The 26,371-nt window shown below is 40.5% G+C and overlaps 1 protein-coding gene across 1 annotated transcript in view; it reads right to left on the reverse strand.

Annotated features, from left to right (window-relative positions):
• The window catches only part of ahrra (aryl-hydrocarbon receptor repressor a), a gene marked incomplete at both ends in the record, with an annotated part of 142,212 nt that overhangs the window by 46,242 nt on the left and 69,599 nt on the right, over positions 1-26,371 (reverse strand). The window contains one exon of the mRNA XM_079259572.1: positions 4,383-4,498. Within this exon, the coding sequence (XP_079115698.1) occupies positions 4,383-4,498 (116 nt within the window). The remainder of the gene's footprint in view (positions 1-4,382; positions 4,499-26,371) is intronic.

Here is a 26,371-nt window from a genome sequence, read left to right on the forward strand (position 1 = left end):
CACACATGACCTCATGCTTTCAGACACACATGATCTGAACCGGCTCAACGAGCCGCCGGCCTGCAGGAGTTCTCATCGCCTCCGTCATGTCACGCAACGAGCAAAGCTCCACAGGGAGGTCATGTCAGAGGGCAACTCGCTCGCACAAATCTTCTTACCGACGTGACCGGGACAGTGTTCAGTGAAACCTTCCTTTTCAGAGAAGCTTTTGATTGTTAGTTTTCTTAATTTTATTGTTGTTTCTTCTCTTTTTTCATTCTGCTTTTTTTTTTTTACTCTGTAGTAATTTGAGGTTTGGTACGTTATAAATAAAATTCATTATGATTATTATCATGAATATTATTATTAATAATATTAATAATATTAAGGCACTGCGTGTATGGAAGATAATTACACTCAACTGATCATGGCAGTGTTCTGTCCATGGAGAAAACATGACATTGAGGCTAAAAGGAACCATTTCAATTTCACTGGATGAGTAAAAAAGAGAAAATAAAAAACAACAACATACTTTTTTATTCTTCAAGTAAAAAATAATGAGTCTGTAATTCCACCAGATTCCAGCAGGAGGCTCAAACTGATCCTAAACATAGAAAGGTGCAGGATGACTACAGCTCGGGGCAAGGCCCGAGACATCTCGTTAATGTTACATGCCATGATTTCCAAACCCACAAAAGACAAAAACCAATACCTACTATCTGGGCACGAGACAAAACCCATAAAAACCTCAGTTCCAGACCCCACTGCTGGCAACTGGACAACCACGGTGCTCAGCAGCTGGAACAAACTTCAGGAGTCAGAGACAATGCTAAGGGGTTTCTTACGTGGATAAACCCACCAGATTTAGGTTGTGCAGCTACATTAACTGCATGTTTACTATTACTTAAAACAATCACTGACCAACCAGAATACAAATAAGATTGCAAAGGTTATTGACAGAGAGGCAAGTTGTTCAATATTTGTTCATTTACCCAACAACCTGAGAGGTGACGTTCCATATCCCTAAAGCTAATTTCTTCGACACCAGGGTCCCTGCCTCCCACTGGTGCCAAGTTTACACTGCACCCAACCGCTACGGCCCCTTTCATGGGTGGCAACCACAGGAGGGGGGCCCATGTCACCCATTTGGGCTGCGGATTTACTGTTCTGCTTTTGAAATTCCACCGAGTGGCCGGTGGCCTTGGGATGATCCGATGTCTCTGATAGAGCAGCGGTTCGTTTTGGTGAGTTGGAGAAAAATGTAGAAAAGGCTGACAAATCAGCAAAGAATACTTTTAGATCAGAGATCCTTGCAGAGCACACCTGCTGCAGAGTCAGATTTAACTGGTGTGCGTAACAATGCACAAATTCTGCATTTGGGTTCACCTCTTTGATCCGGGTCTGAACTCCACGGATGTGCCCACTCATGACCCATCATATGATTGCGCAATTAATTTTTCTTTCAATTTTAAAGGCTCGATGGCTTCTTTTATTGCACTAGCAAGACCAGGCGCCGTTTTATCTTTCACCTCAATGAACTTCCAAAACCTCTCTTTCACAGTAGTTCCAGTCATGTAGCGCAGTCCAACCATCTGCCATTTACAGGAGACGTCTGTTGTTTCATCTGCTTGAACTGCGACGAAAGGAGCTTCAGACCCCTGCTTCATAACTTCCTCTGGATATGCATTAAACATACACTCCAGAAGTTCATTTTGAATTATTGCAGAGGTCCCTTTGACGTACGGCTGCGATTCATGATGTCGTCTGAGTCTGGAGTCACCCTCACACATTGTCTCGATGCTCCTGAAAACACCAGGGTTCACTGAATCTGCAGATTCATCACGGCCCCGTAAGGCAATTTCACATTTACCACAAAGTTTTAGGCTTGTGATAGTTCTCCCAAGCACATACCCGTTTTCTTCAGTTTGTTGATTTAGTTCATCGGTACGTCTGTAGGCAGAATTTATTTGAGATGCAATGTTAGCGCTGCAAAGCGAGCCCAGTTTAAGAGCATTTTCACCATGTGAGCCACTGCTCTCATGCTTAGCAAGACGTTCCGAAAGATGTTTCAGATCTTTGAATCCAGATGTAGTCCATGTAGTATCTCCTCCACAGAGCAAGCAAGGAAAGCAGAACAGGGATTTTTTACCACACTTGCTGTTAGCCATGTTTTCCTCTTGAACCATTCGGAGTTGAAGGAACGGGTCTTGTCCTTTCCCGCTTGAACGATGTTAAAGTCCACTGGCTGGTGAGGTCCTAAACGTTTAATCTCCAATTTTTGCTCAAGCGGCAAAGTGCTAAATTTAGCATTTATCAAAAAATCTACTTCATTCATTTTTGTCTTGTTTGCTAACAATAATAATCTTTGCAAGCTTTACCATCTGCCACTAACTGTAAACGTTTAGCACGTCTTTGACGTAGGCCTACGTCCTTCCTGTATTTTAATTGGATGCCCCAAGCTTGGGGCCGTAGTAATTGTGCCCCTCAGCTGCTTACTGAGCGCGTTGGACATGCGCATTGTGATTTCAACGTTTCATTGCATAAACCAATGGTGATGGGCCGGTCTCATTCTTCTGAGAGGAGGCAACTGAGCAGGTCAAATGTTTAGAACAGAATTGTCTTAGTAACAGAACTGATCTTTATAAAACATTGTCGCTGTTTATAAATTCTTACTCTATAAATATCGATTATGTTCCATTTAATTATTTTAAGAAATCCTAGAGCTCAACAGCAACATCTGGTGGGGCCAGGCCCCATTGGCCCCACATGCAGAGACACCACTGGTCGAATCCCGGATTGAGGAGGAGCAGTGTGGTTTTCGTCCTGGTCGCGGAACAGTGGACCAGCTCTATACCCTCTTTGGGGTCCTGGAGGGGGGCATGGGAGTTTGCCCAACCAGTCTACATGTGCTTTGTGGACCTGGAGAAGGCGTTCGACCGTGTCCCCCGGGGGCTCCTGTGGGGGGTACTCCGGGAGTATGGGGTACCGGACCCCCTTGTACGAGCTGTCCGGTCCCTGTACGACAGGTGTCAGAGCTTGGTCCACATTGCCGGCAGTAAGTCGGATTCGTTTTCGGTGACGGTTGGACTCCGCCAAGGCTGCCCTTTATCACCGATTCTGTTCATAACTTATATGGACAGAATTTCTAGGCGCAGCCGAGGTGTTGAGGGGATCTGGCTTGGTGGCCTCAGGATTGGGTCCCTGCTTTTTGCGGATGACGTGGTCCTGTTGGCTTCATCTGGTCGTGATCTCCAGCTCTCGCTTGAGCGATTCGCTGCCGAGTGTGAAGCGGCTGGGATGAGAATCAGCACCTCCAAATCTGAGACCATGGTCCTCAGCCGGAATAGGGTGGATTGCCCTCTCCGGGTCGGGAGTCAGGTCCTGCCTCAAGTGGAGGAGTTTAAATATCTCGGGGTCTTGTTCACGAGTGAGGGAAGGATGGAGCGCGAGATCGACAGATGGATCGGTGCGGCGTCTGCAGTAATGCGGACTCTGCGCCGGTCTGTCGTGGTGAAGAAGGAGCTGAGCCAGAAGGTGAAGCTCTCGATTTACCAGTGGATCTACGTTCCTACCCTCACCTATGGTCATGAGCTGTGGGTCGTGACCGAAAGAAGGAGATCTCGTATACAGGCGGCTGAAATGAGTTTCCTCCGCAGGGTGGCCGGGCTCTCCCTTAGAGATAGGGTGAGGAGCTCGGTCATCCGGCAGTCACTGCTGGGGAGAGATGGGACCTCTTTATCAAGATATTGGAGTGTGGGAGACTGAGGTTGATGTATTTAGTCACCAGACTGTTGGGCATGATGATGTTAAATGAAGTGTTGAAATAACTGAAAAGAACCCTGGCACACGTCTTTCTGTTCTACGTAGAATAAAGGCCAGAGTCCCCTTGTTTGGTCTGAACCAGGAGACCCCCAGTTTTTGGTAGGACCAGAGACCTCCTGTTTGGTCTGAATAGGGAGAACCCAGCTTTTATAAATCTAGAGGAAAGAAAACCAGCAATGGACTGGAACATGTAGACCAGACCAGGTGGATATGGAGACATCAAATCTGATTTTAACAGTAATCTGATTACTCCCAGCAATCTAATCTTTAATGTCATGTGTGATTAGAGAGGTAGTCTTAAATCTGGAGGACCTGGGTTCAAGTCGAGCGTTGCGACAGAGGTGAACTGCTATTTTCTCTTAGAGATGTTGGTGTTACTGTATAACGGCCATTATCTGATGAAGCATCATCAGATCATGCTGTCTATGTGATCAGCTGACTAATCTGATAACTCCAGAAATCAGAACTTTGGTGTGTAAACAGTTTGGTAACCGAGACATTAACGTTGACAGTGTTTGCAGGCGGAGCTGATGGAGACCAGGTTTACTTTTTTACCAGTTCAGATGGTGCTTAGTGCTTACCTCTAGAAGAAGGCTGCTTTCATTAACAGCTGCACCCAGCGGAAGGCTCTCTCTCGGGGGGTCAGGGTGAGACGATGCTGGGCTGATCTGCTTCCTGGAGGTTTTCTCTTGACTTGCTGTGGAGAGAAAACAAACATCATAAATATGTTGTCTGATACCTGTATGTCACATGAGCGCTATGTTTCCAACCCTTTCATCCCCATCCTACTTCTGGTAACTGCTGGTAACTTGTGATAACTATTTCCATCCTCTTATCACTGAACCCATCAGAGTAATAGATAAACCTGTAAAGCCTCTTCCTGTCCCACAGACCCGGTCCCTCCTTCATTTTTTTTCATAGAGGTGAACAATTGGTTCCTTCGTAAGGGAGATAATTAATAAGAGCTTGGTCACTGGGACTGTTCCCACATTTAGTAAAAACGCTGTTGTTGAGCCGCTGATGAAAAAACTGGCCTGGACCCAGTAGATCTAGTATCGCCCCATCTCTAAACTGGTCTCTAAGATTTTGGAGAAATGTGTCCTTGTTCAGGGGGACGGCTCTCCAGTGGTTTCAATCTCACCTGAGTGGGAGGTCGTTTTCGGTCAGGCCGGGGGACTCCTCCTCATCTTCTGCTCCTCTGCACTGTGGAGTCCCCCAGGGCTCTATCCTGGGACCGAATCTTTTGCCACAAATCTCCTCCCACTCAGGGAAATCTTCAAGAAGCATGGTATGTTAAATTACTTTTATGCTGATGACTGCCAAATGAACATGCCAATCTCCAAAAGCGATTGCTGCCTCCTGACACCCTTACTCAATTGTCTCGGTGACGTCAAGGCCTGGTTTGCTAAAAACTTTTTGAAATTAAATGAGGAAAAGATCCCGCTGGTGGGAAACTCCCTCGTTGACTTGGGACCGATCCAAGGTCACCAGCCTTGGCGTCACAATGGACGGTGATTTTAAACTTGATAAACAGGTCAATGCTGTTTTCTAATCAAGTTTTTATCCCTTTTGTCTTTTATCAAAAGTGAAATCTTTTTTTATATTTTCATGTTCTGGAACAAGTTGTGCTTTTATTTCTTTTCGACTGGACGACTGCAACGGTCTCAATGCGGGTATCAGCCAACACGCTCTTCCATGCTTTCAGTTAGTCCTGTCATGATGTGATGTTTCATGTGTTTTCTAAGTTCTGGTTTCCAGTTTTATTTTGTAGTTTTCCGTATTTAGTTCCCTTGTTTCCTGTTTTGCCTGTCATTCATTAAGTACATTTGGACTCAATTAGCTAACACATTTCACCTGTGTCTTGTTCTGCTTCCCAGTATTTAAAACCCTTGGTTTCTGTTTCCACTTGCTGTTCCATTGTGTTTATGTGTTTGTCATTCTTCGCACCTTAGTTGAGCCTTCCAGTTTTCAGTTAGACTTCCTAAAACATCTTGGCTCTGCATCCCTGCATCTGGGTCCACACCTCCACTCCTTGGCTTCTGTTTCCACTTGCTAGTTTATTATGTTAGCTTCATATGTTTGTCGTGGTGCCTTGGACAAGACTTAAAGGGGAGAGGACAGGGCATTCTCTGTAGTCGGTCCTAGATTCTGCCCCTCCATGTCCGAACTGCCCCCACAGCTTCAAGTCTTGTCTCAAGACCCGTTTTTATTTTATTATTATGGCTTTTACCACTGCGTGGCTTGTATGGTGCTCTGTCTTTTGTTTTTTTGTTTTTGTTATTTTATTATTTAGTTTTATTTAGTGATTTTAAATGGTTTTATTGTTCTTATTTTTTTTGAGGACATTATTTTGTTTTATTTCATTTTCATTTTGTGATATTCGACTCTGTGCAGCACTTTGGAGACATTCTGTTTTTAAAAATGTGCTTTTTAAAGATTGGATTGGACTGAAAACCTGGAACATCAATAAAAATATGTTGAGTAATTCAAGAAATAATATGCTTAGTTCAGGAACAATGTATGTAGATTTCTCAGATAATATTTCAGTTTTCCCTGATAGAAGAAAAATATGAATAAAAATAAAATAATCTTTTGGTAAATGTATTCATAGGAAATTCAATGGAAAAAAAAACATTTTTAAAAACTAAATGAAGATCTATCCTGGAAAAACATGTATACCCAAACTAACTCATGTATACCAAGGAAATATTTAGGTTTTTAATAAAATTTAAATAGTTTTTTTCGTCCATTACATAAAAGAAAACCAGAAAGCTAGTCATTTCTAGGCATTGGTTTACCGGTGAGATTCAGAGGCTTGCTAAGAAAAATATTTATTTAAAAATTTGTACAAAATCCTACTCCCATAAACCATATCAACTATTCAAGGTATAAAAATAAATGTTCAATTAGAGTAGCAAAGCAAAAATATTAGTGATATTTAGAGAACTTTCCAATAGCACTAAAGCAATGTGGTCAACTATTAAACAGCTTCTAAACAAAACACACTTTACCACAACCACCAGCGGAAGCAGGGCAGAACATCGCTATGAGATGGCAGGTTTTATTTTTACAATATGCTGAGGTTCTCCAGAAATCCTACAGAGTTTCTAACCTCCCCAGAAGAGAAGGTAATTTTATCCATTCATTCATCATCCGAACCGCTCAGTCTGATGAAGGGTTACGGGAAGCTGGAGCCACTCCCAGCAGTCAAAAGGCAGGGTTCACCTGGACAGCTCGCCATCGTCCATCACAGGGCAAGGTCATTTTATAATTCTGTTCTTTTATCATATATTGTTCATCATTAAAATGTTCTTTTCTCTGTTTTACTATTAATTTTCATTTTACGTTGAATTCCTGTTGTATATTTTGCTTCATATAAAAGGGCAAAATAAAAAAAAATTAAAATCTGGTGGTAACTGCTGGTAGCTAGTGGTAGCTAGCTATACCTGGTGGCAACTAGATATTGGACCCTGGACTGGGACTGTTCCCACAGTGGACCCTAGACTGGGACTGTTCGCACAGTGGACCCTGGACTGGGACTGTTCCCTCTGAAGCAAGACTGTCTTGGATCTTGGAATACGTGATCTGTATTCATACACTGAGATCAAAACTGGTTTAACAATTGATTGTTCATTGTTTATTGATTTCAGTCTGGGTTTCATTTTTGTTCAACTAACCCAACTAACCCAACTAACCCAACTACACCAACTTAACCCAACTAACCCAACTACACCAACTAAACCAACTAACCCAACTAACCCAACTACACCAACTAAACCAACTTAACCAACTAACCCAACTAAACCAACTAACCCAACTACACCAACTAAACCAACTAACCCAACTACACCAACTAACCCAACTTAACCCAACTAACCCAACTAAACCAACTAACCCAACTACACCAACTAACCCAACTAAACCAACTTAACCAACTAACCCAACTAAACCAACTAACCCAACTACACCAACTAAACCAACTAACCCAACTACACCAACTAACCCAACTTAACCCAACTAACCCAACTAAACCAACTAACCCAACTACACCAACTAAACCAACTACACCAACTAAACCAACTAACCCAACTACACCAACTAACCCAACTTAACCCAACTAACCCAACTAAACCAACTAACCCAACTAAACCAACTAACCCAACTACACCAACTAAACCAACTAACCCAACTACACCAACTAACCCAACTTAACCCAACTAACCCAACTAAACCAACTAACCCAACTACACCAACTAACCCAACTAAACCAACTACACCAACTACACCAACTAACCCAACTAACCCAACTACACCAACTAACCCAACTAAACCAACTAACCCAACTAAACCAACTTAACCAACTAACCCAACCAACCCAACTAAACCAACTACACCAACTAAACCAACTAACCCAACTAACCCAACTACACCAACTAACCCAACTAAACCAACTACACCAACTTAACCAACTAACCCAACTAACCCAACTACACCAACTAACCCAACTAAACCAACTAACCCAACTAAACCAACTTAACCAACTAACCCAACCAACCCAACTACACCAACTAAACCAACTAACCCAACTACACCAACTAACCCAACTTAACCCAACTAACCCAACTAAACCAACTAACCCAACTAAACCAACTAACCCAACTAAACCAATTAACACAACTTAACCAACTAACCCAACTACCTGAACTCCTGGTGGCACTATGTCCCCTGGCACAGTAGTCAAGAATCCCTATTAGAGAGAAGGACACGATCATGTGCTTTCCTACTACATGACCCCCCCCCCCATTAACCCTCTGCTCCCCATGTTCAGAAGTCAGTCTGCTGCTGATGGAGGCTCCGACATGCTGATGCTGAGCATTTTGTTATCATGCCTGAACACAGAAACGTACTGTCCAACCATCATCATCATCATCCTCCAACATCCGCGGAAGGAAATTAAGCTAATAAGCCACTTTATTTCCTCCTTTGCAGCCTCGCATGTTTGTGTTTTCTCTCTTCTGGCAGATTTTGGAGAGGAAACTGCGTCAGGAAAGACAAACATCTGATGATTAATTATCGGCACGCCACTTCCTCTGCCGACAATACAGCTTTCATTCACGGCTACTCGCCTCACCACATTTGCTTTTCTTTGCCTTTATTTCGTCTGTCTGTCGTCCAGAAAGGAGGAGGTATTGGGAGGCGTTCCTATGAGGAGGGGCTGTTGAGTAAAATATGACATAAAGAAGCAAGAACTGTAGCTGGAGCCACTTTCCTGAAGTCCACCCCAACAGATCCAACCGGAAACGACAAGCACCAGTTACCACGGTAACAGGACTGTCACCCTGATCTGGGTCAGACTGGTTGAGCGGCATTCGTTACCACGGTAACTCAGCTGTGCCACATTTTAGCCACAATGATGGGAAAGACCGTCGGTGATCCAAACTTCTGGAAATGAGCTGAACTGTCTGCAAAGCTGCTGCTTCAGAAGTTTGCTTCAGTTTCTCATCCATATCTGATGTCCTGTCAGCTGATCCGATTCTTACCTGCTTCTGATGGAACACACATGTTGTCCCTCCCTCCTGCCCCCCCCCCCCCCCCCCCCCCCCCCACACACACACACACACCCTTCCTCTCTAGGATCGCGTGAGGAGAGGAAACTGTGTGTATGTTGTGTGGCTGGCTTGCTGCCACCTCCTTTGCTTCGCCACGCCCCCTCTTTCAGCTTCTTCCCTGTGTGTGTGTGTGTGTGTGTGTGTGTGTGTGTGCGCTCTGCTTGTGAGGATCACTAAGTTTTTTACTGCTGAAGTGAGGACAGTCATGCAAAATGAGGAGGTTTTTCCTGCCATGCCTGCTGATCATGTTTCAGTGCTCAGAAAGAGACAAACCAACCGTGGGTTTATAGACGTACACAGACGGTGTGTAAGACTGCAGCACAACATCCTGAATGTCCTCGCTCTGCAGGCTGGAAATGTTCCTTTGTTGTTGCTGACATGTAACGCAGCGCTTCCAGTCAGTGAAGACTTATTTCACAGCTCAACGGACGGTCCTCATTTCACTACTAACACAGGAATGTGTGCGCGTGTGTGTGTGTGTGGCAGGAAATCCACAGCATAGAGAGAGAGAGAGAGAGAGAGAGAGAAGCAGGGCAATCAAGGTCTGGTTGTCACGCGAGCGAGCAGTCTGTCAATCTGCCCCCCCACCCTCCTGACAGGCTGCTGGCCGCCAGCCGAGGCGTTGCGTGCAAACCAGCGAGCCGCATTAACCCCGAAAGAATTTCATAACAGCTGCTAAATATTGATGACTTGGAGCTGAATGGAAGTTCATGATTCTCTGGATCAGATGTCCGGGTCCAACACCTGACACCCGACCTCTGACTTCACAACAAGAAGGAAAATAAATCTTTTAGCAGTTTTTCATGTATTCAGACCAGTATGGAGGTTAAACTGGGACTGGTTAGTCCCAGTTTAACCTCCAGTTAGTCCCTAACCCTAACCCAGTTTAACTTCCAGTTAGTCCCTAAACCTAACCCAGTTTAATTTCCAGTTAGTCCCTAACCCAGTTTAACTTCCAGTTAGTCCCTAACCCAGTTTAACTTCCAGTTAGTCCATAACCCAGTTTAACTTCCAGTTAATCTCTAACCCAGTTTAACGTCCAGTTAGTCCCTAACCCAGTTTAACTTCCAGTTAGTCCCTAACCCAGTTTAACTTCCAGTTAGTCCCTAACCCAGTTTAACTTCCAGTTAGTCCATAACCCAGTTTAACTTCCAGTTAATCTCTAACCCAGTTTAACTTCCAGTTAGTCCCTAACCCAGTTTAACTTCCAGTTAGTCCCTAACCCTAACCCAGTTTAACTTCCAGTTAGTCCCTAACCCAGATTAACTTCCAGTTAGTCTCTAAACCTAACCCAGTTTAATTTCCAGTTAGTCCCTAACCCTAACCCAGTTTAACTTCCAGTTAGTCCCTAAACCTAACCCAGTTTAACTTCCAGTTAGTCCCTAAACCTAACCCAGTTTAATTTCCAGTTAGTCCCTAACCCAGTTTAACTTCCAGTTAGTCCCTAACCCAGTTTAACTTCCAGTTAATCTCTAACCCAGTTTAACGTCCAGTTAGTCCCTAACCCAGTTTAACTTTCAGTTAGTCCCTAACCCTAACCCAGTTTAACTTCCAGTTAGTCCCTAACCCAGATTAACTTCCAGTTAGTCTCTAACCCTAACCCAGTTTAACTTCCAGTTAGTCCCTAAACCTAACCCAGTTTAATTTCCAGTTAGTCCCTAAACCTAACCCAGTTTAATTTCCAGTTAGTCCCTAACCCAGTTTAACTTCCAGTTAGTCCATAACCCAGTTTAACTTCCAGTTAATCTCTAACCCAGTTTAACGTCCAGTTAGTCCCTAACCCAGTTTAACTTCCAGTTAGTCCCTAACCCAGTTTAACTTCCAGTTAGTCCCTAACCCAGTTTAACTTCCAGTTAGTCCATAACCCAGTTTAACTTCCAGTTAATCTCTAACCCAGTTTAACTTCCAGTTAGTCCCTAACCCAGTTTAACTTCCAGTTAGTCCCTAACCCTAACCCAGTTTAACTTCCAGTTAGTCCCTAACCCAGATTAACTTCCAGTTAGTCTCTAACCCTAACCCAGTTTAACTTCCAGTTAGTCCCTAAACCTAACCCAGTTTAACTTCCAGTTAGTCCCTAAACCTAACCCAGTTTAATTTCCAGTTAGTCCCTAAACCTAACCCAGTTTAATTTCCAGTTAGTCCCTAACCCAGATTAACTTCCAGTTAGTCTCTAACCCTAACCCAGTTTAACTTCCAGTTAGTCCCTAAACCTAACCCAGTTTAACTTCCAGTTAGTCCCTAAACCTAACCCAGTTTAAGTTCCAGTTAGTCCCTAAACCTAACCCAGTTTAATTTCCAGTTAGTCCCTAACCCTAACCCAGTTTAACTTCCAGTTAGTCCCTAAACCTAACCCAGTTTAATTTCCAGTTAGTCCCTAACCCAGTTTAACTTCCAGTTAGTCCCTAACCCAGTTTAACTTCCAGTTAGTCCCTAACCCAGTTTAACTTCCAGTTAATCTCTAACCCAGTTTAACGTCCAGTTAGTCCCTAACCCAGTTTAACTTCCAGTTAGTCCCTAACCCTAACCCAGTTTAACTTCCAGTTAGTCCCTAACCCAGATTAACTTCCAGTTAGTCTCTAACCCTAACCCAGTTTAACTTCCAGTTAGTCCCTAAACCTAACCCAGTTTAATTTCCAGTTAGTCCCTAAACCTAACCCAGTTTAATTTCCAGTTAGTCCCTAACCCAGTTTAACTTCCAGTTAGTCCATAACCCAGTTTAACTTCCAGTTAGTCTCTAACCCAGTTTAACTTCCAGTTAGTCCATAACCCAGTTTAACTTCCAGTTAGTCCCAAACCCTAACCCAGTTTAACTTCCAGTTAGTCCCTAACCCAGTTTAACTTCCAGTTAGTCTCTAACCCAGTTTAACTTCCAGTTAGTCCATAACCCAGTTTAACTTCCAGTTAGTCTCTAACCCAGTTGAACTTCCAGTTAGTCCCTAACCCAGTTTAACTTCCAGTTAGTCCCTAACCCAGATTAACTTCCAGTTAGTCTCTAACCCTAACCCAGTTTAACTTCCAGTTAGTCCCTAAACCCAGTTTAACTTCCAGTTAGTTTCTAACCCTAACCCAGTTTAACTTCCAGTTAGTCCCTAACCCAGTTTAACTTCCAGTTAGTCCCTAAACCTAACCCAGTTTAATTTCCAGTTAGTCCCTAAACCTAACCCAGTTTAATTTCCAGTTAGTCCCTAACCCAGTTTAACTTCCAATTAGTCTCTAACCCAGTTTAATTTCCAGTTAGTCCCTAACCCAGTTTAACTTCCAGTTAGTCCCTAAACCTAACCCAGTTTAATTTCCAGTTAGTCCCTAAACCTAACCCAGTTTAACTTCCAGTTAGTCCCTAACCCAGTTTAACTTGCAGTTAGTCCCTAACCCAGTTTAACTTCCAGTTAGTCCCTAAACCTAACCCAGTTTAATTTCCAGTTAGTCCCTAACCCAGTTTAATTTCCAGTTAGTCCCTAAACCTAACCCAGTTTAATTTCCAGTTAGTCCCTAAACCTAACCCAGTTTAATTTCCAGTTAGTCCCTAACCCAGTTTAACTTCCAGTTAGTCTCTAACCCAGTTTAACTTCCAGTTAGTCCCTAACCCAGTTTAACTTCCAGTTAGTCCCTAACCCAGTTGAACTTCCAGTTAGTCCATAACCCAGTTTAACTTCCAGTTAGTCCCTAACCCAGGTTAACTTCCAGTTAGTCCATAACCCAGTTTAACTTCCAGTTAGTCTCTAACCCAGTTTTACTTCCAGTTAGTCCCTAACCCAGTTTAACTTCCAGTTAGTCCCTAACCCAGTTTAACTTCCAGTTAGTCTCTAACCCAGTTTAACTTCCAGTTAGTCCCTAACCCAGTTTAACTTCCAGTTAGTCCATAACCCAGTTTAACTTCCAGTTAGTCCCTAACCCAGATTAACTTCCAGTTAGTCTCTAACCCTAACCCAGTTTAACTTCCAGTTAGTCCCTAAACCTAACCCAGTTTAACTTCCAGTTAGTCTCTAACCCTAACCCAGTTTAACTTCCAGTTAGTATCTAACCCAGTTTAACTTCCAGTTAGTCCCTAACCCAGTTTAACTTCCAGTTAGTCCATAACCCTAACCCAGTTTAACTTCCAGTTAGTCCCTAACCCAGTTTAACTTCCAGTTAGTCCATAACCCTAACCCAGTTTAACTTCCAGTTAGTCCCTAACCCAGTTTAACTTCCAGTTAGTCCATAACCCTAACCCAGTTTAACTTCCAGTTATTCCCTAACCCAGTTTAACTTCCAGTTAGTCCATAACCCTAACCCAGTTTAATTTCCAGTTAGTCCATAACCCTAACCCAGTTTAACTTCCAGTTAGTCCCTAACCCAGTTTAACTTCCAGTTAGTCCATAACCCAGTTTAACTTCCAGTTAGTCTCTAACCCAGTTTAAATTCCAGTTAGTCTCTAACCCAGTTTAAGTTCCAGTTAGTCCCTAACCCAGTTTAACTTCCAGTTAGTCCCTAACCCAGTTTAACTTCCAGTTAGTCCCTAACCCAGTTTAACTTCCAGTTAGTCCCTAACCCAGTTTAACTTCCAGTTAGTCCCTAACCCAGTTTAACTTCCAGTTAGTCCATAACCCTAACCCAGTTTAACTTCCAGTTAGTCCCTAACCCAGTTTAACTTCCAGTTAGTCCATAACCCTAACCCAGTTTAACTTCCAGCTAGTCCCTAACCCAGTTTAACTTCCAGTTAGTCCATAACCCTAACCCAGTTTAACTTCCAGTTAGTCCCTAACCCAGTTTAACTTCCAGTTAGTCCATAACCCTAACCCAGTTTAACTTCCAGTTATTCCCTAACCCAGTTTAACTTCCAGTTAGTCCATAACCCTAACCCAGTTTAATTTCCAGTTAGTCCATAACCCTAACCCAGTTTAACTTCCAGTTAGTCCCTAACCCAGTTTAACTTCCAGTTAGTCCCTAACCCAGTTTAACTTCCAGTTAGTCCATAACCCTAACCCAGTTTAATTTCCAGTTAGTCCATAACCCTAACCCAGTTTAACTTCCAGTTAGTCCCTAACCCAGTTTAACTTCCAGTTAGTCCATAACCCTAACCCAGTTTAATTTCCAGTTAGTCCATAACCCTAACCCAGTTTAACTTCCAGTTAGTCCCTAACCCAGTTTAACTTCCAGTTAGTCCATAACCCTAACCCAGTTTAATTTCCAGTTAGTCCATAACCCTAACCCAGTTTAACTTCCAGTTAGTCCCTAACCCGTCCCGTATTGTTGTGGAATGTTTGTTTTCCTGCGACGTGATTAAATGTCGACGGATTTACTGAAAGTCTCTTTATCTGTTGACAAAACAGCATCCATGAAAAGTCCTTTAGAGGTGGGGGTGGGGGGGGGGTATTACGTTCATCCCCCAGATTATGATGGGACGGACTCGTGTGTGTGTGTGTGTGTGGGGGGGGGGGGGGGGGGGGGGGGGGGGATGATTCCTGCTTCAGTTCTTTCTGAAATAAACAGTGAGCCGTGACAGAGGACCATTCTAGACCTGGTTTAACAGATTTGGTCTGTCTGACCCGGTCTATCTGAAAGACCCAGTCTGACGGACCCGGTTTATCTGAAAGACCCGGTCTGACGGATCCAGTCTGACGGACCCGGTCTGGCGGACCCGGTCTGACGGACCCGGTCTGGCGGACCCGGTCTGACGGACCCGGTCTGGCGGACCCGGTCTGGTGGACCCGGTCTGACGGACCCGGTCTGGCGGACCCGGTCTGGTGGACCCGGTCTGACGGACCCGGTCTGGCGGACCTGGTCTGTGTGAGATTTTCAGGCAAACATTGTGATAAAAACGTGAGTCCATGAGCGAAGCTCCTCCATCCATAATGTAAGGCATGTTTGTGTAACGAGACGTAATCCGTTAAAAAGATTACGGTTCGGTTTCTCCAGCAGCAGAATAATAACGGGCAGATGGTCCGTCCAGCTGCAGCACGCCATGCTAACCCCTCACAGCAGGACAAGCAGCTATACGTTGATGTTTCACAGGGATAAATAATCTAATCAGTGGTTTGTAGAACCATCAGGGAAAAAGTTTCACAGAACATCACAGACAAAAACCTGCTGGGAGGAAAACTGTGATGGCAGATTTAAATTTTAAATGAGAAGAAAAGTTTTCACTGTTTTCCAGTTTTTAGACTTTTCCATGAAACATCAAACAGGAATCAAAGTAAATGAACATTTTGTTTGCTGGATGTGTCGTTAATGTCTCCATTTCAGGAAGATCAAGTTGGGATGCTCAGCATGTTTTATGCATCGTCCAACAATCAGCAGAGGTGTTGCATGTCCTGTGTGTGCAAACACAACCCGGCAGTGATGCTGGGCCATGACGTAGACTTTACTGCTCCTTAAAGATCAAATATCGTTATTGTTATTATTATTATTATTGTTTCTGCCTCTGTTCAGTTTGATCAAATCAAAGGTGATTCGCTTAAGTGGGACAGTAAACAGTTTCAGTCAGATTTGATTAACGTTTCTCACCAGCAATATCACACATCAGCTAACAGGATTATTAATCAGGCTGAACACCAACATAGCAGTAATCTGATTATCTCCTCATCAGGATGAAAACATAAACAATAAACCAAGTCATTCTGCTCTTTGTCTAATCTAGACACAACAGAAACATGATATGTCAGATGCTGACATTCATTTTCTAAAACGCTTTATCCAGTTCAGGGTGGCGGGGAAGCTGGAGCCTATCCCAGCTGGCTTTGGGTGAAAGGCAGGGAGCACCCTGGAGATCTCGCCGGTCCATCGCAGGGACACACAACCACTCACTCCTAGGGAGGATTTAGAGTAACTAGTTGACCTAACATCATGTCTTTGGAGGAAGCCAGAGAACCGACCATACACGGGGAGAACATGATGCTCCACTGGCCAAACTGACGAAACCTCAAACCAGCCAAGGAACAAACCAGCGACCTTCTTGCTGTGAGGCCACAGTGCTAACCACTACGCCACCGTGCAGTTGGCTGAGATCTACATATGTGCTGCTTTGTCAGTCAATTCACCTGAAACACAGTGGAACATGGAAATTTTACCTCCTCATCATCAGAAAGAGTAAAGTAGTGCTAAAAGTAAAGTAGTCCTACAAGTAAAGTAGTCTTACAAGTAAAGGAGTCCTACAAGTAAAGGAGTCCTACAAGTAAAGTAGTCCTAGAAGTAAAGTAACCCTACAAGTAAAGTAGTCTTACAAGTAGTCCTACAAGTAAAGTAGTACTACAAGTGAAGTAGTCTTACAAGTAAAGTAGTCCTACAAGTAAAGTAGTCTTACAAGTAGTCCTACAAGTAAAGTAGTCTTACAAGTAAAGTAGTCTTACAAGTAGTCCTACAAGTAAAGTAGTACTACAAGTAAAGTAGTCTTACAAGTAAAGAAGTCCTACAAGCAAAGTAGTCCTACAAGTAAAGTAGTCTTACAAGTAGTCCTACAAGTAAAGTAACCCTACAAGTAAAGTAGACTTACAAGCAAAGTAGTCCTACAAGTAAATAAGTCTTACAAGTAAAGTAGTCCTACAAGTAAAGTAGTCTTACAAGTAGTCCTACAAGTAAAGTAGTACTACAAGTGAAGTAGTCTTACAAGTAAAGTAGCCCTACAAGTAAAGTAGTCTTACAAGTAGTCCTACAAGTAAAGTAACCCTACAAGTAAAGTAGTCCTACAAGCAAAGTAGTCCTACAAGTAAAGTAGTCTTACAAGTAAAGTAGTCCTACAAGTAAAGTAACCCTATAAGTAAAGTAGTCCTACAAGTAAAGTAGTACTACAAGTAAAGTAGTCCTACAAGTAAAGTAGTCCTACAAGTAAAGGAGTCCTACAAGTAAAGTAGTCCTACAAGTAAAGTAGTACTACAAGTAAAGTAGTCCTACAAGTAAAGGAGTCCTACAAGTAAAGTAGTCCTACAAGTAAAGTAGTCTTACAAGTAGTCCTACAAGTAAAGTAGTCCTACAACTAAAGTAGTCCTGCAAGTACAGTAGTCCTACAAGTAAAGTAGTCTTACAAGTAAAGTAGTCTTACAAGCAAAGTAGTCCTACAAGTAAAGTAGTCTTACAAGTAAAGTAGTCCTACAAGTAAAGTAGTCTTACAAGTAGTCCTACAACTAAAGTAGTCCTACAAGTACAGTAGTCCTACAAGTAAAGTAGTCTTACAAGTAAAGTAGTCTTACAAGCAAAGTAGTCCTACAAGTAAAGTAGTCCTACAAGTAAAGTAACCCTACAAGTAAAGTAGTCCTACAAGTAAAGTAGTCTTACAGGTAGTCCTACAAGTAAAGTAGTCTTACAAGTAGTCCTACAAGTAAAGTAGTCTTACAAGCAAAGTAGTCCTACAAGTAAAGTAGTCTTACAAGTAAAGGAGTCCTACAAGTAAAGTAGTCTTACAAGTAGTCCTACAAGTAAAGAAACCCTACAAGCAAAGTAGTCCTACAAGTAAAGTAGTCTTACAACTAAAGGAGTCCTACAAGTAAAGTAGTCCTACAAGTAAAGTAACCCTACAAGTAAAGTAACCCTACAAGTAAAGTAGTCCTAAAAGTAAAGTAGTCCTACAAGTAAAGTAGTCTTACACGTAAAGTAGTCCTACAAGTAAAGTAACCCTACAAGTAAAGGAGTCCTACAAGTAAAGTAGTCTTACAAGTAGTCCTACAAGTAAAGTAACCCTACAAGTAAAGTAGTCCTACAAGTAAAGTAGTCTTACAAGTAGTCCTACAAGTAAAGTAGTCCTACAACTAAAGAAGTCCTACAAGTACAGTAGTCCTACAAGTAAAGTAGTCTTACAAGTAAAGTAGTCTTACAAGCAAAGTAGTCCTACAAGTGAAGTAGTCCTACAAGTAAAGTAACCCTACAAGTAAAGTAGTCCTACAAGTAAAGTAGTCTTACAGGTAGTCTTACAAGTAAAGTAGTCTTACAAGTAGTCCTACAAGTAAAGTACTCTTACAAGCAAAGTAGTCCTACAAGTAAAGTAGTCTTACAAGTAAAGGAGTCCTACAAGTAAAGTAGTCTTACAAGTAGTCCTACAAGTAAAGAAACCCTACAAGCAAAGTAGTCCTACAAGTAAAGTAGTCTTACAACTAAAGTAGTCCTACAAGTAAAGTAGTCCTACAAGTAAAGTAACCCTACAAGTAAAGTAACCCTACAAGTAAAGTAGTCCTAAAAATAAAGTAGTCCTACAAGTAGTCTTACACGTAAAGTAGTCCTACAAGTAAAGTAACCCTACAAGTAAAGTAGTCTTACAAGTAAAGTAACCCTACAAGTAAAGTAGTCCAACAAGTAAAGTAGTCTTACAAGTAAAGTAACCCTACAAGTGAAGTAGTCCTACAAGTAAAGTAGTCCTAAAAGTAACCTTACAAGTAAAGTAGTCCTACAAGTAAAGTAGTCCTACAAGTAAAGTAGTCTTACAAGCAAAGTAGTCTTACAAGCAAAGTAGTCCTACAAGTAAAGTAGTCTTACAAGTAAAGTAGTTATACAAGCAAAGTAGTCCTACAAGTAAAGTAGTCTTACAAGTAGTCCTACAAGTAAAGTAACCTACAAGTAAAGTAGTCCTAGAAGTAAAGTAGTCTTACAAGTAAAGTAGTCCTACAAGTAAAGTAAACCTACAAGTAAAGTAACCCTACAAGTAAAGTAGTCTTACAAGTAAAGTACTCCTACAAGTAAAGTAGTCCTACAAGTAGTCCTACAAGTAAAGTAACCCTACAAGTAAAGTAGTCCTACAAGTAAAGTAGTCCTACAAGTAACCCTACAAGTAAAGTAGTCCTACAAGTAAAGTAGTCCTACAAGTAACCCTACAAGTAAAGTAGTCCTACAAGTAAAGGAGTCCTACAAGTAGTCTTACAAGTAAAGAAGTCCTACAAGTAAAGTAGTCCTACAAGTAAAGTAACCTTACAAGTAAAGTAGGCCTACAAGTAAAGTAGTCTTACAAGTAAAGTAGTCCTACAAGTAAAGTAGTCTTACAAGTAGTCCTACAAGCAAAGTAGTCCTACAAGTAAAGTAGTCTTACAAGTAGTCCAACAAGTAAAGTAACCCTACAAGTAAAGTAGTCCTACAAGTAAAGTAGTCCTACAAGTAACCCTACAAGTAAAGTAGTCCTACAAGTAAAGTAGTCCTACAAGTAACCCTACAAGTAAAGTAGTCCTACAAGTAAAGTAGTCTTACAAGTAAAGGAGTCCTACAAGTAAAGTAGTCCTACAAGTAAAGTAGTCCTACAAGTAAAGTAACCCTACAAGTAAAGTAGTCCTACAAGTAAAGTAGTCCTACAAGTAACCCTACAAGTAAAGTAGTCCTACAAGTAAAGTAGTCCTACAAGTAAAGTAACCCTACAAGTAAAGTAGTCCTACAAGTAAAGTAGTCCTACAAGTATAGTAACCCTACAAGTAAAGTAGTCCTACAAGTAAAGTAGTCCTACAAGTAACCCTACAAGTAAAGTAGTCCTACAAGTAAAGTAGTCCTAAAGTAACCCTACAAGTAAAGTAGTCCTACAAGTAAAGTAGTCTTACAAGTAGTCTTACAAGTAAAGTAACCCTACAAGTAAAGTAGTCCTACAAGTAAAGTAGTCCTACAAGTAAAGTAGTCTTACAAGTGAAGTAGTCCTACAAGTAAAGTAGTCCTACAAGTAAAGTAGTTTTACAAGTAAAGTCCTACAAGTAAAATAACCTTACAAGTAAAGTAGTCCTACAAGTAAAGTAGTCCTACAAGTAAAGTAGTCTTACAAGCAAAGTAGTCCTACAAGTAGTGTAGGACTACTTTACTTGTAGGGTTACTTGTAGGACTACTTTACTTGTAGGACTACTTTACTTGTAGGACTACTTCACTTGTAGGGTTACTTTACTTGTAGGGATACTTTACTTGTAGGACTACTTTACTTGTAAGACTAATTTACTTCCAGGACTACTTTACTTGTAGGGTTACTTTACTTGTAGGACTACTTTACTTGTAGGACTACTTTACTTAAGGAGTCCTACAAGTAAAGTAGTCCTACAAGTAAAGTAGTCTTACAAATAAAGTAGTCGTACAAGTAAAGGAGTCCTACAAGTAGTCCTACAAGTAAAGTAGTCCTACAAGTAAAGTAACCCTACAAGTAATGTAGTCCCACAAGTAAAGTAACCATACAAGTAAAGTAGTCCTAGAAGTAAAGTAGTCTTACAAGTAAAGTAGAATACAAGTAAAGTAGTCTTACAAGTAGTCCTACAAGTAAAGTAACCCTACAAGTAAAGTAGTCCTACAAGCAAAGTAGTCCTACAAGTAAAGTAGTCTTACAAGTAAAGTAGTCCTACAAGTAAAGTAGTACTACAAGTAAAGTAGTCCTACAAGTAAAGTAGTCCTACAAGTAAAGGAGTCCTACAAGTAAAGTAGTCCTACAAGTAAAGTAGTACTACAAGTAAAGTAGTCCTACAAGTAAAGGAGTCCTACAAGTAAAGTAGTCCTACAAGTAAAGTAGTCTTACAAGTAGTCCTACAAGTAAAGTAGTCCTACAACTAAAGTAGTCCTACAAGTACAGTAGTCCTACAAGTAAAGTAGTCTTACAAGTAAAGTAGTCTTACAAGCAAAGTAGTCCTACAAGTAAAGTAGTCTTACAAGTAAAGTAGTCCTACAAGTAAAGTAGTCTTACAAGTAGTCCTACAAGTAAAGTAGTCCTACAACTAAAGTAGTCCAAAAGTAAAGTAGTCTTACAAGTAAAGTAGTCTTACAAGCAAAGTAGTCCTACAAGTAAAGTAGTCCTACAAGTAAAGTAACCCTACAAGTAAAGTAGTCCTACAAGTAAAGTAGTCTTACAGGTAGTCCTACAAGTAAAGTAGTCTTACAAGTAGTCCTACAAGTAAAAAAACCCTACAAGCAAAGTAGTCCTACAAGTAAAGTAGTCTTACAACTAAAGTAGTCCTACAAGTAAAGTAGTCCTACAAGTAAAGTAACCCTACAAGTAAAGTAACCCTACAAGTAAAGTAGTCCTAAAAGTAACGTAGTCCTACAAGTAAAGTAGTCTTACACGTAAAGTAGTCCTACAAGTAAAGTAACCCTACAAGTAAAGGAGTCCTACAAGTAAAGTAGTCTTACAAGTAGTCCTACAAGTAAAGTAACCCTACAAGTAAAGTAGTCCTACAAGTAAAGTAGTCTTACAAGTAGTCCTACAAGTAAAGTAGTCCTACAACTAAAGTAGTCCTACAAGTACAGTAGTCCTACAAGTAAAGTAGTCTTACAAGCAAAGTAGTCCTACAAGTAAAGTAGTCCTACAAGTAAAGTAACCCTACAAGTAAAGTAGTCCTACAAGTAAAGTAGTCTTACAGGTAGTCTTACAAGTAAAGTAGTCTTACAAGTAGTCCTACAAGTAAAGTAGTCTTACAAGCAAAGTAGTCCTACAAGTAAAGTAGTCTTACAAGTAAAGGAGTCCTACAAGTAAAGTAGTCTTACAAGTAGTCCTACAAGTAAAGAAACCCTACAAGCAAAGTAGTCCTACAAGTAAAGTAGTCTTACAACTAAAGTAGTCCTACAAGTAAAGTAGTCCTACAAGTAAAGTAACCCTACAAGTAAACTAACCCTACAAGTAAAGTAGTCCTAAAAGTAAAGTAGTCCTACAAGTAAAGTAGTCTTACACGTAAAGTAGTCCTACAAGTAAAGTAACCCTACAAGTAAAGGAGTCCTACAAGTAAAGTAGTCTTACAAGTAGTCCTACAAGTAACCCTACAAGTAAAGTAGTCTTACAAGTAAAGTAACCCTACAAGTAAAGTAGTCCAACAAGTAAAGTAGTCTTACAAGTAAAGTAACCCTACAAGTGAAGTAGTCCTACAAGTAAAGTAGTCCTAAAAGTAACCTTACAAGTAAAGTAGTCCTACAAGTAAAGTAGTCCTACAAGTAAAGTAGTCTTACAAGCAAAGTAGTCTTACAAGCAAAGTAGTCCTACAAGTAAAGTAGTCTTACAAGTAAAGTAGTTATACAAGCAAAGTAGTCCTACAAGTAAAGTAGTCTTACAAGTAGTCCTACAAGTAAAGTAACCTACAAGTAAAGTAGTCCTAGAAGTAAAGTAGTCTGACAAGTAAAGTAGTCCTACAAGTAAAGTAAACCTACAAGTAAAGTAACCCTACAAGTAAAGTATTCTTAGAAGTAAAGTACTCCTACAAGTAAGGTAGTCCTACAAGTAGTCCTACAAGTAAAGTAACCCTACAAGTAAAGTAGTCCTACAAGTAAAGTAGTCCTACAAGTAACCCTACAAGTAAAGTAGTCCTACAAGTAAAGTAGTCCTACAAGTAAAGTAGTCTTACAAGTAGTCCTACAAGTAAAGTAACCCTACAAGTAGTCTTACAAGCAAAGTAGTCCTACAAGTAAAGTAGTCTTACAAGTAGTCCAACAAGTAAAGTAACCCTACAAGTAAAGTAGTCCTACAAGTAAAGTAGTCCTACAAGTAACCCTACAAGTAAAGTAGTCCTACAAGTAAAGTAGTCCTACAAGTAACCCTACAAGTAAAGTAGTCCTACAAGTAAAGTAGTCCTACAAGTAAAGTAGTCCTACAAGTAAAGTAACCCTACAAGTAAAGTAGTCCTACAAGTAAAGTAGTCCTACAAGTAACCCTACAAGTAAAGTAGTCCTACAAGTAAAGTAGTCCTACAAGTAAAGTAACCCTACAAGTAAAGTAGTCCTACAAGTAAAGTAGTCCTACAAGTATAGTAACCCTACAAGTAAAGTAGTCCTACAAGTAAAGTAGTCCTACAAGTAACCCTACAAGTAAAGTAGTCCTACAAGTAAAGTAGTCCTACAAGTAACCCTACAAGTAAAGTAGTCCTACAAGTAAAGTAGTCCTAAAGTAACCCTACAAGTAAAGTAGTCCTACAAGTAGTCTTACAAGTAAAGTAGTCCTACAAATAAAGTAGTCTTACAAGTAGTCTTACAAGCAAAGTAACCCTACAAGTAAAGTAGTCCTACAAGTAAAGTAGTCCTACAAGTAAAGTAGTCTTACAAGTGAAGTAGTCCTACAAGTAAAGTAGTCCTACAAGTAAAGTAGTCTTACAAGTAAAGTCCTACAAGTAAAATAACCTTACAAGTAAAGTATTCCTACAAGTAAAGAAACCCTACAAGTAAAGTAGTCTTACAACTAAAGTAGTCCTACAAGTAAAGTAGCCCTACAAGTAAAGTAACCCTACAAGTAAAGTAGTCCTACAAGTAAAGTAGTCCTACAAGTAACCCTACAAGTAAAGGAGTCCTACAAGCAAAGTAGTCCTACAAGTAAAGTAGTCTTAGAAGTAAAGTAGTCGTACAAGTAAAGTAGTCCTACAAGTAAAGTAGTCTTACAAGTAAAGTAACCCTACAAGTAAAGTAGTCTTACAAGTAAAGTAGTCCTACAAGTAACCCTACAAGTAAAGTAGTCCTACAAGTAAAGTAGTCCTACAAGTAACCCTACAAGTAAAGTAGTCCTACAAGTAAAGTAGTCCTACAAGTAAAGTAGTCCTACAAGTAAAGTAACCCTACAAGTAAAGTAGTCCTACAAGTAAAGTAGTCCTACAAGTATAGTAACCCTACAAGTAAAGTAGTCCTACAAGTAAAGTAGTCCTACAAGTAACCCTACAAGTAAAGTAGTCCTACAAGTAAAGTAGTCCTACAAGTAACCCTACAAGTAAAGTAGTCCTACAAGTAAAGTAGTCCTACAAGTAAAGTAACCCTACAAGTAAAGTAGTCCTACAAGTAAAGTAGTCCTACAAGTATAGTAACCCTACAAGTAAAGTAGTCCTACAAGTAAAGTAGTCCTACAAGTAACCCTACAAGTAAAGTAGTCCTACAAGTAAAGTAGTCCTACAATTAACCCTACAAGTAAAGTAGTCCTACAAGTAAAGTAGTCCTAAAGTAACCCTACAAGTAAAGTAGTCCTACAAGTAAAGTAGTCCTACAAGTAGTCTTACAAGTAAAGTAGTCCTACAAGTAAAGTAGTCTTACAAGTAGTCTTACAAGCAAAGTAACACTACAAGTAAAGTAGTCCTACAAGTAAAGTAGTCCTACAAGTAAAGTAGTCTTACAAGTGAAGTAGTCCTACAAGTAAAGTAGTCCTACAAGTAAAGTAGTCTTACAAGTAAAGTCCTACAAGTAAAATAGTCCTACAAGTAAAGTAACCTTACAAGTAAAGTAGTCCTACAAGTAAAGTAGTCCTACAAGTAAAGTAGTCTTACAAGCAAAGTAGTCCTACAAGTAGTGTAGGACTACTTTACTTGTAGGGTTACTTGTAGGACTACTTTATTTGTAGGACTACTTTACTTGTAGGACTACTTTACTTGTAGGGTTACTTTACTTGTAGGGATACTTTACTTGTAGGACTACTTTACTTGTAAGACTAATTTACTTCCAGGACTACTTTACTTGTAGGGTTACTTTACTTGTAGGACTACTTTACTTGTAGGACTACTTTACTTAAGGAGTCCTACAAGTAAAGTAGTCCTACAAGTAAAGTAGTCTTACAAATAAAGTAGTCTTACAAGTAAAGGAGTCCTACAAGTAGTCCTACAAGTAAAGTAGTCCTACAAGTAAAGTAACCCTACAAGTAAAGTAGTCCCACAAGTAAAGTAACCATACAAGTAAAGTAGTCCTAGAAGTAAAGTAGTCTTACAAGTAAAGTAGAATACAAGTAAAGCAGTCCTACAAGTAAAGGAACCCTACAAGTAACCCTACAAGTAAAGTAACCCTACAAGTAAAGTAGTCTTACAAGTAAAGTAGTCCTACAAATAAAGTAGTCCTACAAGTAAAGTAGTCCTACAAGTAAAGTAGTCCTACAAGTAAAGTAACCCTACAAGTAAAGTAGTCCTACAAGTAAAGTAGTCCTACAAGTAACCCTACAAGTAAAGTAGTCCTACAAGTAAAGTAGTCTTACAAGTAAAGGAGTCCTACAAGTAAAGTAGTCTTACAAGTAAAGTAGTCCTACAAGTAAAGTAGTCCTACAAGTAAAGTAACCCTACAAGTAAAGGATTCCTACAAGTAAAGTAGTCCTACAAGTAGTCTTACAAGTAACCCTACAAGTAAAGTAGTCTTACAAGCAAAGTAGTCCTACAAGTAAAGTAGTCTTACAAGTAAAGGAGTCTTACAAGTAGTCCTACAAGTAAAGAAACCCTACAAGTAGTCTTACAACTAAAGTAGTCCTACAAGTAAAGTAGCCCTACAAGTAAAGTAACCCTACAAGTAAAGTAGTCCTACAAGTAAAGTAGTCCTACAAGTAACCCTACAAGTAAAGGAGTCCTACAAGCAAAGTAGTCTTAGAAGTAAAGTAGTCGTACAAGTAAAGTAGTCCTACAAGTAAAGTAGTCTTACAAGTAAAGTAACCCTACAAGTAAAGTAGTCTTACAAGTAAAGTAGTCCTACAAGTAAAGTAGTTCTACAAGTAGCGTATTCTGACAAAGAGAGTAGGTGGTCCTACTTGTAAAGTCGTCCTACGAGTAAAGTAGTCCAATGAAAGGTGGTATTCCTAAACGTATTTCTACAAGTAAAGTATTCTAAAAAAAAATATATATAGTAGGCATTCCTGCGAGTAAATTAGTCCTACAAATGAAATATTCCTGCAAGTAAAGAAGTCTGACATGAACGAGTAAAGTAATCCATGGACGTAAACCAGAGCAGCTCTGATGGATGAACTATGTTTGTTCCTTCCTTTCTTGCTTCTTTTTCTATTCTCTTCTGTCCCATTCAGTCCTGATGAAGTAGGAGTCCACCCGGCCATAAAACTGCATTTCCCCCTTCATCCACTAGGGGCTGCAAAACAGAGCAAATCCCCATAGACTCCCATGTTAAAAAGACCAACTTTACAGCAGAAATAAACATGTTTACAGCAGAAATAAACACGTTTACAGCAGGAATAAACATGTTTACAGCACAAATAAACATGTTTACAGCACAAATAAACACATTTACAGCACAAATAAATATGTTTACAGCAGGAATCAACATGTTTACAGCACAAATAAACATGTTTACAGAAGAAATAAACATGTTTACAGCAGATATAAACATGTTTA

This window comes from Telmatherina bonti (genome assembly GCF_933228915.1).
Source record: "Telmatherina bonti genome assembly, chromosome: 20".
Lineage (NCBI taxonomy): Eukaryota > Metazoa > Chordata > Actinopteri > Atheriniformes > Telmatherinidae > Telmatherina > Telmatherina bonti.